This window comes from Egretta garzetta, unplaced genomic scaffold (genome assembly GCF_000687185.1).
Source record: "Egretta garzetta isolate BGI_Z169 unplaced genomic scaffold, ASM68718v1 scaffold45, whole genome shotgun sequence".
NCBI classification, from domain to species: domain Eukaryota; kingdom Metazoa; phylum Chordata; class Aves; order Pelecaniformes; family Ardeidae; genus Egretta; species Egretta garzetta.
The window spans coordinates 6,756,834-6,769,117 of record NW_009260028.1 but is presented as its reverse complement, the minus strand read 5'-3'; the positions used below and the strand labels follow the sequence as shown (position 1 = coordinate 6,769,117).

The 12,284-nt window shown below is 43.6% G+C and overlaps 1 protein-coding gene across 12 annotated transcripts in view; it reads left to right on the top strand.

The window, feature by feature from the left end:
* The window catches only part of TIAM1 (TIAM Rac1 associated GEF 1), a 119,388-nt gene that overhangs the window by 70,697 nt on the left and 36,407 nt on the right, over positions 1-12,284 (top strand). For all 12 annotated transcript variants that reach the window (XM_035896481.1, XM_035896479.1, XM_035896482.1 and 9 more), the window contains 3 exons: positions 2,221-2,325; positions 6,114-6,195; positions 11,003-11,089. In XM_035896481.1, the coding sequence (XP_035752374.1) occupies positions 2,221-2,325; positions 6,114-6,195; positions 11,003-11,089 (274 nt within the window). The remainder of the gene's footprint in view (positions 1-2,220; positions 2,326-6,113; positions 6,196-11,002; positions 11,090-12,284) is intronic.

The following is a 12,284-nucleotide window of genomic DNA, read 5'->3' as shown; positions in this document are numbered from 1 at the left end:
GGTGGCTGAGCATGGGCTCCCTGCCCCGCCAGCGCAGCTAAGGCAGCTCCTGGCCTGCGCCCAACGGCTGGAGGACCCAGACCGGATAAATTCACGTCTCTCTACAACAGGTGGTGATTTCTGCTGGCCTGGGGCGGGCTGGAAAGCGTCCCTTTGGGTCTCCTCTGCAAGGGGAGGACGTTCAGCGTCGCTGTTGAAGCGATATGAATACCCGGCTGCAGACGGGGGCTGTCGTCTTCCAACGCTGGGCTTCAGCGGATGGCATGTAGCTTGTCAGCACAGGTCTGGCTGACTGGTGTGGCCATGAAATGCGGCACATGTATGAGAGCTCCAGCCCAGGAGACCACGGGAAGATAGACCATGGTGGCAGGAGGAAGCTGCCAGGTTGCAGTATGCTAGTATGCTTTTTCCACGTAGAATTTTTTCTGCACCGGCTTTGCTGTACATGGCTCAAATGTTTCATGGACTTTCAGAGAGACTTATCACAGACTTCTCCCTCTGGAGGTGGGGCATGCAGCCTGTGGGTTTATGTCTCCTCTATATGTTTTTCTTTAATTGGTGTACAAGGCGCTCTTCAGTCTGCATCTAGGGACAGTAAACTAATCTGACCAGAAACTAATGTAGGACTACTCTGTGTAATTTCTGTACCATTAAAGCCAGTTCTGCTTCCCTTTAATTTCTGGGATGTTTGTATGTGTGTGCGTGTAAGAGGGAAAACTAATGAAAACGGTCAGTAAACAATGAGCAAAGCATGCAAAATGCTTATCAAAGAAGGAAAAAAGGGAGAGGGCAGGGATCTCCTACATTCAGCTCTTTTTATTTTAGCCCTTGGTAGATTTCAAATTCTTTATTTAATTAACTAGGTATTTGTCCAGATTACAGGTTATTCCATTGCAGATACTGAATTTCATATAAGGATAATTTGGTCTTTGAATTGCACATATGTGAACGCAGCGCTGTGTAGAGTGCAGCAATAGATTTGTCTTCTTTTTTTCTTCTTATTGGTTGCACTTTTTTTATTCATGGGCTAGTCTGGACTTTCAAAAATGTTCATTGTTCTCTGAGTATTTGCTGAAGGGTTTGCTAGGTCAGTGTGTGATCTTTTCCACAGGTCACTCGGTGTACATTACTCATCATCTGTGCTGTGTGATCAGTCAGCTGAGTCCCAGTGTATCATCGTCTTGGCTTGAACTGGATAAGCGAGGCTTTAAAAAACATAATAAATAGGCAGTAATGACGTTCTTGCATGAATTTTCAGATAGCCATTGTTTTTAGTACAACCTGGGAAACTTTGGCCATTTTCTCGTATAAAATGAAAAGCCCAATGTATAAAAGCATATAATAATGGGATTTCAAAAGTGACAGGAGAATTTGCCTCCTGTATTTGTGAATCACTTGGGGTTTTTCATTAGCTTTAGTCAACAGTTTACGAACTTTGAAAGTAACTTCTGAATGACATCCTTTGTGTTTATCATAATTCTAATGTGTTTTGATTACACACTGCATTAACCTCTGCTTAAATCAAGCTTATTAATCGTGCTGAGAAAAGGTCGTTAACATCTCCCACACCAAATGCTGTATCCTCAGCTAATTATAACTAATTCATTAAAATGGTGTGACCTGTTTCCACTGGGATGGAATCCAGTATGCAGGTCTTGGCTTCTTTTAGCCTTATAAAGCCAGTGCATCCTGAGCTGTTTTGAATTTAGAGGACATACAGATTTTTTTTTTTTTATTAACTTTGCTTGAAATTTACCACATCGTACTTGCTTACTAAATTATGAAGATGCTAAAAACCCCAAAACAAACAGAAAAAACTTTCCTGTTACATTTTTCTCTGTTAGCAGAACATTTATTTTCCTCCTTGTGATTTTAAATGCCCTTTGTATACAAAGGTATGCTCTGAGTCTTCTGCTGTAATAGTGTTTGCTTATTTCTGCAACAGCATGGGAGGGAGCAGAACTGCCAGATAAGCAGAACCAAAGGGGCTGCTTAGAGTACTAGCACTGCCCTTGACATCTTGGTCAGTGGTTAAATGAATGCTTTTTCCTGGGGAAGGGGAGGAGGTCCAGGTTCTTGTTCAGATTAGGAGATCATGGGCCTCTTGTGAAGGAAGGTGCTGGGGCATTTTTCTTCCTATGAGTGCCAGGCCGTTCGCTAAGTATAGATGATGTGAGCCATTGCTTTTCTCTTCTAAAGCCTCTTCTCCGTTTTTTGCAGACACACCAGCTGGATCACTCTGCTCACTACCTGCGTCTTAAGTTCCTGATTGAAAACCAGATCCAATTTTATGTGCCAAAGCCAGAAGAGGATATCTATGAACTGGTAATGCTACCTACTGAGCAAAATTAAATGACAGTTGGTGGGACACTATTAATTAGTGTTTATTTGACATTTGTAATATGCAGAGTTATGCTTTTTAACTTGCAATTATAGTGCTTTGCAGACCATAGCAAACTGGCCTACAGTAAAGTAATCTCTCCAAACATTTCATCTTGAGGAGAGAGTTGGTGTTTAGCTTCTGTTTGTGCATGCATGTGTCTGTGTCAAAGAGAGAGAGGAGGAACAGCCAGAGGTAATGTGTGAAAGTCACTGTAACATACATTTAAGCTTAACTTCTCCCAAGGTTGCCTTTTCCTGTTGTTCATATTGTCCTTGGTGGTTTTAAAGACGTCGTGTTGAGGCCTGAATATTTCTTAGTCAGATCACTTTGCCTGATTTTTAAAGAGGGGGGAAATGAACAAGTGGTTGGTTTTTTTGGTTAGTTGCTTGTTTGATTATTTGTTTCTTCCTAAATGGGAAGGTAAACGTTGAGGTTAAAAAAGCTCTGGAGTTATGTGTGAAGCTATACTTTCCTAATTGCTTCAGTTGGATGTTTTTATATCATTCATCTCAAAAGCAGACTTCAAAGGATTTTTGAAATGAGAGATTAAAAAAAAAGACCAAACAGAATTAGTGCCATGCCTTAACTCTATGATTTTACACATGCATGCTGTAAAGCTTTTTAATCTCTCTTTCATTGGTGGCTGTTTTATTTATAAAAAGTAAAACTTTGCCAGTTATGGATGCTTTTGCTCATTTACTAAAGAAATTCTGGGATTTGCCATTAGTACTGTCAACAGAAAAAAAGAGTGAGAAAGTGCTAGTTGAGTACTAAGACTGGCAAGTGAAATATAGTTGGGAAAAATCAAACTCAGAGGAGACAGATTTTAGCTTTCATTGCCTGGAAGGACTTTGGTGACTTGTCTTAGCTGAGAAGATGTAGGATTGAAGTAGTCATCAGTTATTGTTTATTCTGAAAAAATGAAATTAAACCAGAACTCAACAGTCAGTGGGACTATGTACATGCTGAAAGATTATAATAGGCATAGGTGTTACAGGGTTGTATCTAATGTAGTAACATTAAAACAACACACATTTGTGTGTTTGCTTGTGCCTGTGTGTGCTTGTTTCATGAGAAAATTTGAGTTACTGTATCTAAGTGTTTAAATGATTCTGGTGCAATATGACAAAACTAATGCCTCTCTTTTTGTAGTCTCCTGAATAGCTGTTTATAGTATTGTCTATTGTTGATGTCACCTTGCTAGAGCTATCTTCTATCTAATAAAATGCTCTTATGGACATACATTATGGCAGAAAAGTAATTTCTTAGGATGATACTCCTTTTTCTTGCAGAATGTATCAGAGATATTTAAATAAGAAATGGAGATTAAATATCAGTATTCCATTCCTTTCCAAAACATTAATGGTGACACTTTGTGTACTGACACAGGTTTTCAAAAATTCACGTGCTCTGTTTATTATGTGTTAAAAATGTTACTAAGGGCTCAGGGGCGAGTATTTAACATTAGGTGCTGTACCACGCAGTTACACTTTTAGGCACCTTTTACTGTAAACGAAGTGCTGGAGTGTTTAGGCTGAAGCTTGATGTGCCAGTCTTTTTACTTTGGGTAGGATGGCACTTTAGATGGAAGCAGGAGAACCAGAGGCCTCCCCGAAAATCTTGCAGATAGGATGAGGCTGGGGTGAAGGCACTGGGGCTGCTGGAAAAGGTAACCCTGGGAAAAGGTGCTGGGCCAAGACCAAAAGTGTAAAGAAGGTATCCCAAAGCTGCTATGAGAAATGCTATGAAGGACTGGAGTAGCTCAGAGAGGCAATGCTGCTGCTTTTGGGAAGAAATCCTGTCCCTGGGCACTTCCCAGTGCCTGGCAACCTCCCTGGGATGCTCCCGCTATTGCTATCAAACCTCCCCGTGCAGACCTCTGGGCCTCACGCCAGGTTTGGAGGGGGTTTCCCCCATATACCCATGGTGCCTGCAAGGCCAGCAGCCTCGTGTCGTGTGAGCCACCATAGCCCAAACATGCTGCCTGCCTTTGGTGTCGGGACGGCTGGTCCACGGGGCACAGAAATGCAAGCAGCACCTCAGGGCTGCTGTCGGTCTGGCTCTCTGGTTTGGGCAGCTCAGCTGCAGCCCGAGCATCCCAGATATTTGCCTCCCATTCAATAGAGGCTCTTACCTGATAACAGCGCTTTGGGATACAGGCAGCAAGTGGCTCCCGTATCCCTGCAAGAGCTTGTCACCCGTCCTCCTTGGTTCTGGTCCTGCACGTTCAGTTTAGATGATGGCGGGGATCAGACACAAGTTTTGTTCTGAAAATACTGCTATTTTCACTCCTTTTTGTTCTTACTTCTCTTTTTAAAACCCTTGCTGAAATCTAGCAGAGATTTTTTGTAAATGTCATTTGACTCTTTCTCAGGTTCTGAACAATACATTCCTGTATTTGAAACCTGGATTTTAAAAATATTGCTAGCATGCCATCCTCATTTAATTTTACATTTTATTTTGCTATCTACAACCACTTAAATTGGTATGTGACTGTTCTGTAATACCTAATATTTGCAGTTAGACAGATGTGTAAGTGCTGATATAAGCAGGAGATAAAATTATATTTTTATTAGGGAAACCCTTTACTAATGAGTTACTCTTCTTTTTTTAAAGAAATGATTTAAATACTTCATTCCAAACACTGACATCACGTAGTTTCAAAACGTTAATTATTGCAAATTGCTTTTTTACACACTCATACCAGCATGTAAACAAAATTAATATTTACCTGTCGGCTCTCATTCACCTGTGGGTATGATTTTTTCCAAAGACAAAAGGATGGTTTGTTACTTAAGCGCTAGCCTGTGCTATGGACAAGCCAGCTTCAAACCTGTGCTGAGCCAGAGGTTTCCAGTATGTCAGGGCCACCTTATGAGCAGCTGACTGCCAAAGATGTCGGCTCAGAGCCTCTAAATATCTGACTTTGTCTGGAAAAGTAGGATTTCCCTGCCTCAGGTGGAGTGGCAGGGCCCAGTACAAGCTCCTTTGTTTGGCGGTCGGGGCAGGCCCTGGGCACAATAGCGAGCCACACAAGACAGGAGAATGTAAAAGTGATTTAAAAGCACAAAATGTCTGAGCAGTGGTGGAGGGGTGTAAGCTCTGCTGAGGGGTTGCTTGGCTTCTGAAAGGCAGAGTGAATGGCACCTGCATGCCTAGGCTTCTGGGTTATTACCTAGGTGTGAATTTGTGCTGGTCTCCCAGGAAGGATGTTAATGACCATTTCAAAGACTTGGGGGCTTTGCTGGGTACAAATAAACATAGATGTGTTAAAGATGAAATTTCACGCTAAGAAAGTTGATAGTCTTTTAACAAATCCCTCCTTGTTATTTTAGTACTATAAAATAATTGAATTCCTGCAGTGTCTTAATAAAAAATAATATAAAAATGTTAAATGATGACCACCATAAAATACGAAAACAGGAACAGAAGCTCTGTTTCTCATGTACTGAAAATGGTATGGACCAAGTGAAATAGATGTATCCTTGCTTTTATGACAGTGGTAGTAAAACACTGCTGCCTGCTCTTTCTTTAACGGTGTTCCTAACAGTAGAGCTTAGTGATGCTACGAATACATCTCATGCACATGGGGAAAAATTGTTTGATAAATAATGCCCACAGTCCATTTCTCCCACCTGTAATTAAAAAAAAAAAATCATCTGTTCAGAATGATTACAATTGACGTGTCCTCCCACGATAACTTATTTTTGTGTGGTTTTTTTCTATTCAGCTGTACAAAGAAATAGAAATCTGTCAGAAAATTACACAGCACATTCAAATAGAGAAGTCTGATGCATCCTCTGATATTTATGGTGAGTTCTCCTTGATTTGTTTTTACTTTTCTAGCAAGTGTGTGCAGGTTCTTGCTTGATATTCATTGATACACCTGACAGGCCTGATGAACACAGTAAGAAAAGCACATCTGATTCCTGTGCCATCCACAGAAAGCTCGCTCCCCTGAAAGCTCGCTCTCCTGCCCTGAAGCAGGACAGTTTTATTTGTAGTGCACCGAACTGAACACTGGGTTTCCTAGTGCTCGAGCTGTAGGATGCGCAGCTCTTTGATGAGAACTACGGTGGCAGAAAGGACAAATGTTTTCTTGCTCATGTACTTTCTCAAAACTCCACCTATGGAGGTTGTTCAACTGAGTGCTGGCAGAAAACAGCATCCTTGGCCAGTTGTCACATCTTACATGAATGCCTGCATGGCAGTGTTCACAGGGGCCCTGCAGTGGGCTAGGGAGAGGGCTGCTGCTGCTGTGGCTGGCCGATGCTAGCAGGCTCGCAGGCTCTCCCCCTCCTCACCCCTTCCACCAAGTGCGATGGCAGTGTTGCTGCCAGGAGCATTGCTGTGGGTTCGAGGTATCTCAAGGTCTGCAGCTGGGCAGCTGGCCCAGGAGAGGCTGCTTGGCCTCTTTGCCTGCCTGCTGTGCGCACGTGACGGGGGTCCCTGTCTCGCACCACCGTTCCTGATGCCTGCCTGGCCCTCAAGGATGCCCTCTGGACCCCTGGAGCCAGAATCTGACACGTAATACATATCTCTGCATAAAATACAAAACAGGGGAAGTCCTCCCTGGGTAATCTCAGCAAAATCCCCAATCTTTACATGGGGGTGGTCATATTTCTTAGCTTTCAAGTATTTCCTCCAGCCTAGCGAGTTTGCCCTTTGGTCTGGCAATTACAGTTCCGTAGTGTATTTTAAAGTTATTTGTGCAACCTACCCTGCAGGAAACCGATCTGCATCTTTTTACTGTTTATCTAAATATTCTGTTTTAATGACTAGAATAATTCTGAATCCCCAAACTGCTTACTGTACAGCTGCAGGCCATTTGAATATTGAGCTCTGCTACAAAGCAGTGGTACTGACTGCGATTTGAATATTGAAGGCCTAAGAGAGTAATATTAATCAGCACAGCGATGGCCCTAGGTTCAATAATTATGCTGTGCCTGGAAACACTGCAAGAGTTAGTGGTATCGTGGCATTTCCTGTTTATTTCTTTTTCTTTTCTTTTTTTTTTAAGTGTTAGATGGTAAAGACCGTGAAATGCACTGTCATGTCCTGTGAAATGAGATCAGCTGTGTGAGACATGGGATGTATCTGTTCAGTGGCTCTGACCCTGCAGGGAGTGAATGCTAAATGCACCCCAAAAAAAGCTGACTTTGCTCTCATTGTATGAAAATGGCAAAAGTTACTTTGACTCTAAACGGCAGCAGAATTTCTATGGTCTGTATGTGTCTTAGAAATAGTACTATGTGTTTATACAGTGCGTGCTGAAATACGTGTATACGCGGAGGGAGCAGAGGTGTTGATCCTGTCTTGGTGCTGGGGAAGGCTGGGGTTGCTCCTGAGATCCTTTCCCATCCTGTATGTTAGGTACATTGGAGTTTTCAGTTCTCTTAATCTCTTTGCAGAATTAGCATTGCTAATACATACTTTCACGATCCAGAGAGAAAGCTACAGCACATTCATGAGCTATGGCAACATGAAGATCAGAGCTTTAAAACTTTGGCATAGGATCTTTTTTAACAGCATAGCTTCAGGGTTCTTGCTACTGGTTTTGCTTTGAAAAACGCCTAAATCAATAACGTGACCACACGGTCTCCAAGCACTAAGCACCTGCGTAAGCCTTTGTGAGAGCAGGGCTGCCTTTGAGATCGGTTCTCAGTCAGCTGGGCAGCACTGGGGGCTCAGCCCCTCACAGGCCCTCCCAGCCAACAAGAGCTGAGAACAGGGGCAGGAGCCAGTACTGAACCCAAATGTCTGGAGTGCTGAGGGACTTTTTATTCTGATGATTACTTGTTTTTTCTGTGCAGCTTTGTTCAAGCCTCATACTTTTTGCCCATTTTAAAAGCAGACATCCAAATTCCTGTGCCTCGATTCCTCCAGAAGAACTGGGAAAGTCTTCATTTTGAAAATGGATGAGGTTATGAAAATCATTAGTGACATTACCTGTTGCTGTTGGTAGCATTCCAGCTATAGCAATAATACTACTTGTAAATCACCTTGAATTTTCAAGATACTTCACAAGCAGCTATTCACTAATCCCAAGACAGTAGACTTAGCGCTGTTATCTTCATTTAACAGACATGGTATCAGAGATAAGGAGGTGAAGCGCTTTCACTAAGGGTGCAATTAGGCAGGCCAGTTCAGCTCACTAGCCTGACAGAAAGGTAAGATAATAACAGTAGTGAATAGCAGTCTGCTGGGTTTGCAAGCTGTTTGGGGCCAGCTAAGAGATCCTGGTGCTGGGGAGGGGGCAGAGCTGCCCCTTCAGGCGTTAGCAGGCCTTTGGAGCAGCTTCGCCATCGTGCCTGAGCACACCGTGAGTTCAAGTGATGTAAACAGGATGGAGCAGAGCATTTCAGGGAAAGCTCAGCTGGGAACATTTCGTGGTATTTCTGCTCCCACCAGCGTGCTGGTGGTAAGAGGCCCTCCTGGAGTGTCTGGCCAGTGTGTTGGACCTTGCCAGCATTATTAGATTTGTCAATGTGATGCTGTTGCTGATGCCTGGGCGCATACGTTCTTGTCTCTTTGCAAAGGTTGCGTGGGCAGGAATCAGGGCACACCAGCAGTAAGAACCTATTGCTTCCAGCTCCTGTTTGTACTGGGAACATACTGGTATTTTTGTTACGAACTGTCTATCTCGGGGAGCTGAGGTAATTTTCTGGGGGCGGATTTGTTCAGGTATTGTGCTGGTTTGGTGAGGCCAAGTGCACTCATGGATGCAGACTTTTGTTCTCCTGTCATCAAAACTTTGCAATGAAGAAAAGGCTCTGTCTGGTTCACCACCCATCTCTTCACACCTGAGTTTCAGAGTCCGTGCACAGCTTGATAATAATCTCTTTGGCAGTGATTCCAGCTTATGCAATCACAGTCGCTTCCACCCACTCCTGCCCTTCCTTTCATGCAGTGCTAGTACACGTGTTTGTGTGGAGCACCTGCAGAATTCAGCCAGATGGAAACTGTACATTTGTACCATACATGCGTATATACAAACTATACATACATGTTTATGCATATATGCATATACTCAGGTGTGTATATATATACATATATCTGTACACACACACACACACGGCTGAGTTATTTCCCATCTGGATGAATTCCGTGCTCTGCTTTACTGCATGGCAGTGAAAGCACTGGCATTGGCACTGCGGTGGGACAGGAATGCTGCTTCAAATTGTTTACCAGATCCAGCCACATCACAACTGTAGAAATAAAACAGTTTATCCATACTTGGGGTATAGTTACGTACCCTGTCTGTGTCAAGTGTATTTGTGAGATGACTATTTCAAGGCTGTTGCCAGTTGCCCATCTCTCGTCTCCTAAAGGTGATGACCACACATGTAATTGCTCCTTACACCTGTTCTGCTCTGGATTTTTTTTTTTTTTTTAATGAAAGCCAAATTAAAAAAGCAACTACACTTGCCTTTAGTTTTTCCCTCTGCCAAAGTTGGTGTGTTGAATGAGCTTCACAAATTTCATCTTACTCAGGCTGAGGAGCTCGTGTGCACATTCCAAGTAGCTCAGTAAGTCATGAAGGGCCATATGCTCCTCACTTCTAGGCTGCCACATTCTTCCCCCTCCTTTCTTTTTTTTAAATGATAGGTGAAAAAAATAACTTCTCATCCATAAGTACCAACTTGAAGGGAGTCCTAAAGTTGGAATAGGCTCCCAGCACAGCTGCTTCCTCTTGGCTGGTGGCTGATTCCATGTCAAACAAGCGTCTCCCCCCAGAGGTTTGTAAATGTTTTTCTAGTCAGAAAAAGAGAGAGCAAATGGTTGCCTACACCCATTTAGGGAATAATGAAGTTTCAGAAAGGCAAATGTTGTGCTTAAGATAACTCTCAACAGTAAATAAATAAACCCTATTTAACTAACCACATTGTATTTCCTTTACACATTGTTATCTTGCACAGTGTCAAACACAAATGGCAGGAAAATCACTAAACCCAAACATAACGGAACCATTTGCGATGTTGAAATTAAGGCTGTGTCAGTCCTTCTGCTGTAAGGCTGGTCTGTGTGTCTCTAAAGTAGCTATAAAATGTGAGCTGACCTGGGACTTAGCAAATAACAGGTCATGCCAGGAGCAGCTGAGAATAGAAAGAAGGGGAAGCGGCATTTTTACAAACTTGTCCAGTCCAGGAATTTGAAAAAGTAAAAGTTGGCATTCTGCTTTAGCAGGCAATGTTTTGCTTTGTCCGAGTTCAGGGTGGCATGTCAGCCATAGCTCTCCGTTTCCTGGCTTTTGTCAGTTTGGGTCACAAACCACATCTCTGTGCAGCTTTTGTCTGCAAACAGCAAAACTTCTTGAAGAGACCTTTTGTGGCAAGAGAATTGGAAGTCTGTTCCAACATTTTGCAGCTGTGGTATCCGCAAATAAAGCTGTAGATTACTTATGTATAAACTCAGAAATTCCATTCAATTTTTTGTTAAAACCACTTTCATTTTTGAACTTTCTCTTTACATGTGTAAGAGTTTATGGAAAAGGAGAAGGGAGGAGTTCCCAGCTGCTCACTGCAGGGACAGCACAGCCTTACCTGTCATGCGTGCAGTTGTTAGCACATGCTGGAAGTGGTTGGCTTTTTCTAACCATCTCACCGGGTATCTCCCTAGGTTTCTCTCTGTCCTCTGTGGAAGAAGAAGGGATTCGTCGGCTCTATGTGAACGGCGTCAAAGAGACAGGCCTAGCTTTCAAGAAAGGTAAAAGACTTTTTAAAGTGTATTTGTTATTGTTTGTTTAATCCTGGTGTAGACCATGAGCTTGTTGGGATAGGAGCTTTATGAACAGACCAAACCAGGGTCTCAATCCAAAAGAGACCATGGTCTTTTGGGAAGAGCCTTAGGTACTGAATACACAGCTGTTCTGCTCTTGGGATCAGCTACGCTATATAGTCAACCTCTTAATTTTGAGTTCCTGTGTATATAGTAGGGTCAGCATGTCCCCTGCAGCTAGAAAGAGGAGGAGGGGCCCTCTCAAGTCAGTCACTGCAGGATAAATGGGTACATCAGAAGTCATCATAGTGCTCTCTGTGGCTGGGATTACTGCCTCTAGTTTTGCAGGAAGCATGACAGCACTTGGACCAGAAACCAGCAGAGGTAACTAGGCTGCTGGGCTCATCCCAGGGCAGAGCAGGATATAGTTTAACTGGAGCTTACCCAAGCTGAGGTCAACCCTGACACTGCCGTGCCCTTACTGCTTTTGCCATTCGTTGTCCTTTCCGATGTGCTGGCACTGCTGCTCATGCAGTCACGGGATGGGCTGGCCAGGGGGGTGGGCAGCTGAAATCTAACCGGATTTTAAAGTATAACATGGGGAGCATGAAGAGTGCGAAGGCTCTCATCTCCTCATAACCTATCAGTATATGCAGAGGCCTTGAAAACACCTGCGGAGTTTTATTGGTGAGTGGTTACATGGTCATGCAGAGCTTATTCAACAGTTTGCTGTTGCTGAAAGCAATGGGGGCTGGTCTTTTCCAGACTGCTCCAGCCCTTTGCCTTGTGCTGACTCTGGCACTCTTAGCTGAGCCGATTCGACCTGCTAGCAAATGGGGTTGGCTTGTGTTGCAGTGGAGCAAGCAGCAGAAGTGGCACTGTGGAGGGACGTGACAGTGCGGACAGAAACTGGGAAGGAGGAAATGGGGCAGAGGAGGGGGAACAGTTCTGGCTGCAGGGAGCCTGGAGTTTCACTCGGCTGTAACCTCTAATCCTAGTTTAAGAAAACCCTGTAGGTGGCTCTGGAGGCTATTGAGCTTGAAAAGAGCATCTTTCTCTCCTCCCCCCACCTCAGCCCCATGCAATTCCCTGGCTGACAGGATGGGGATTCTGCCAAAGCCCTGAATGGGGACTGGGGGGCAGCTCTCTGCCAGCCTGCACCAGGGAAATAAAACTCTTGTGG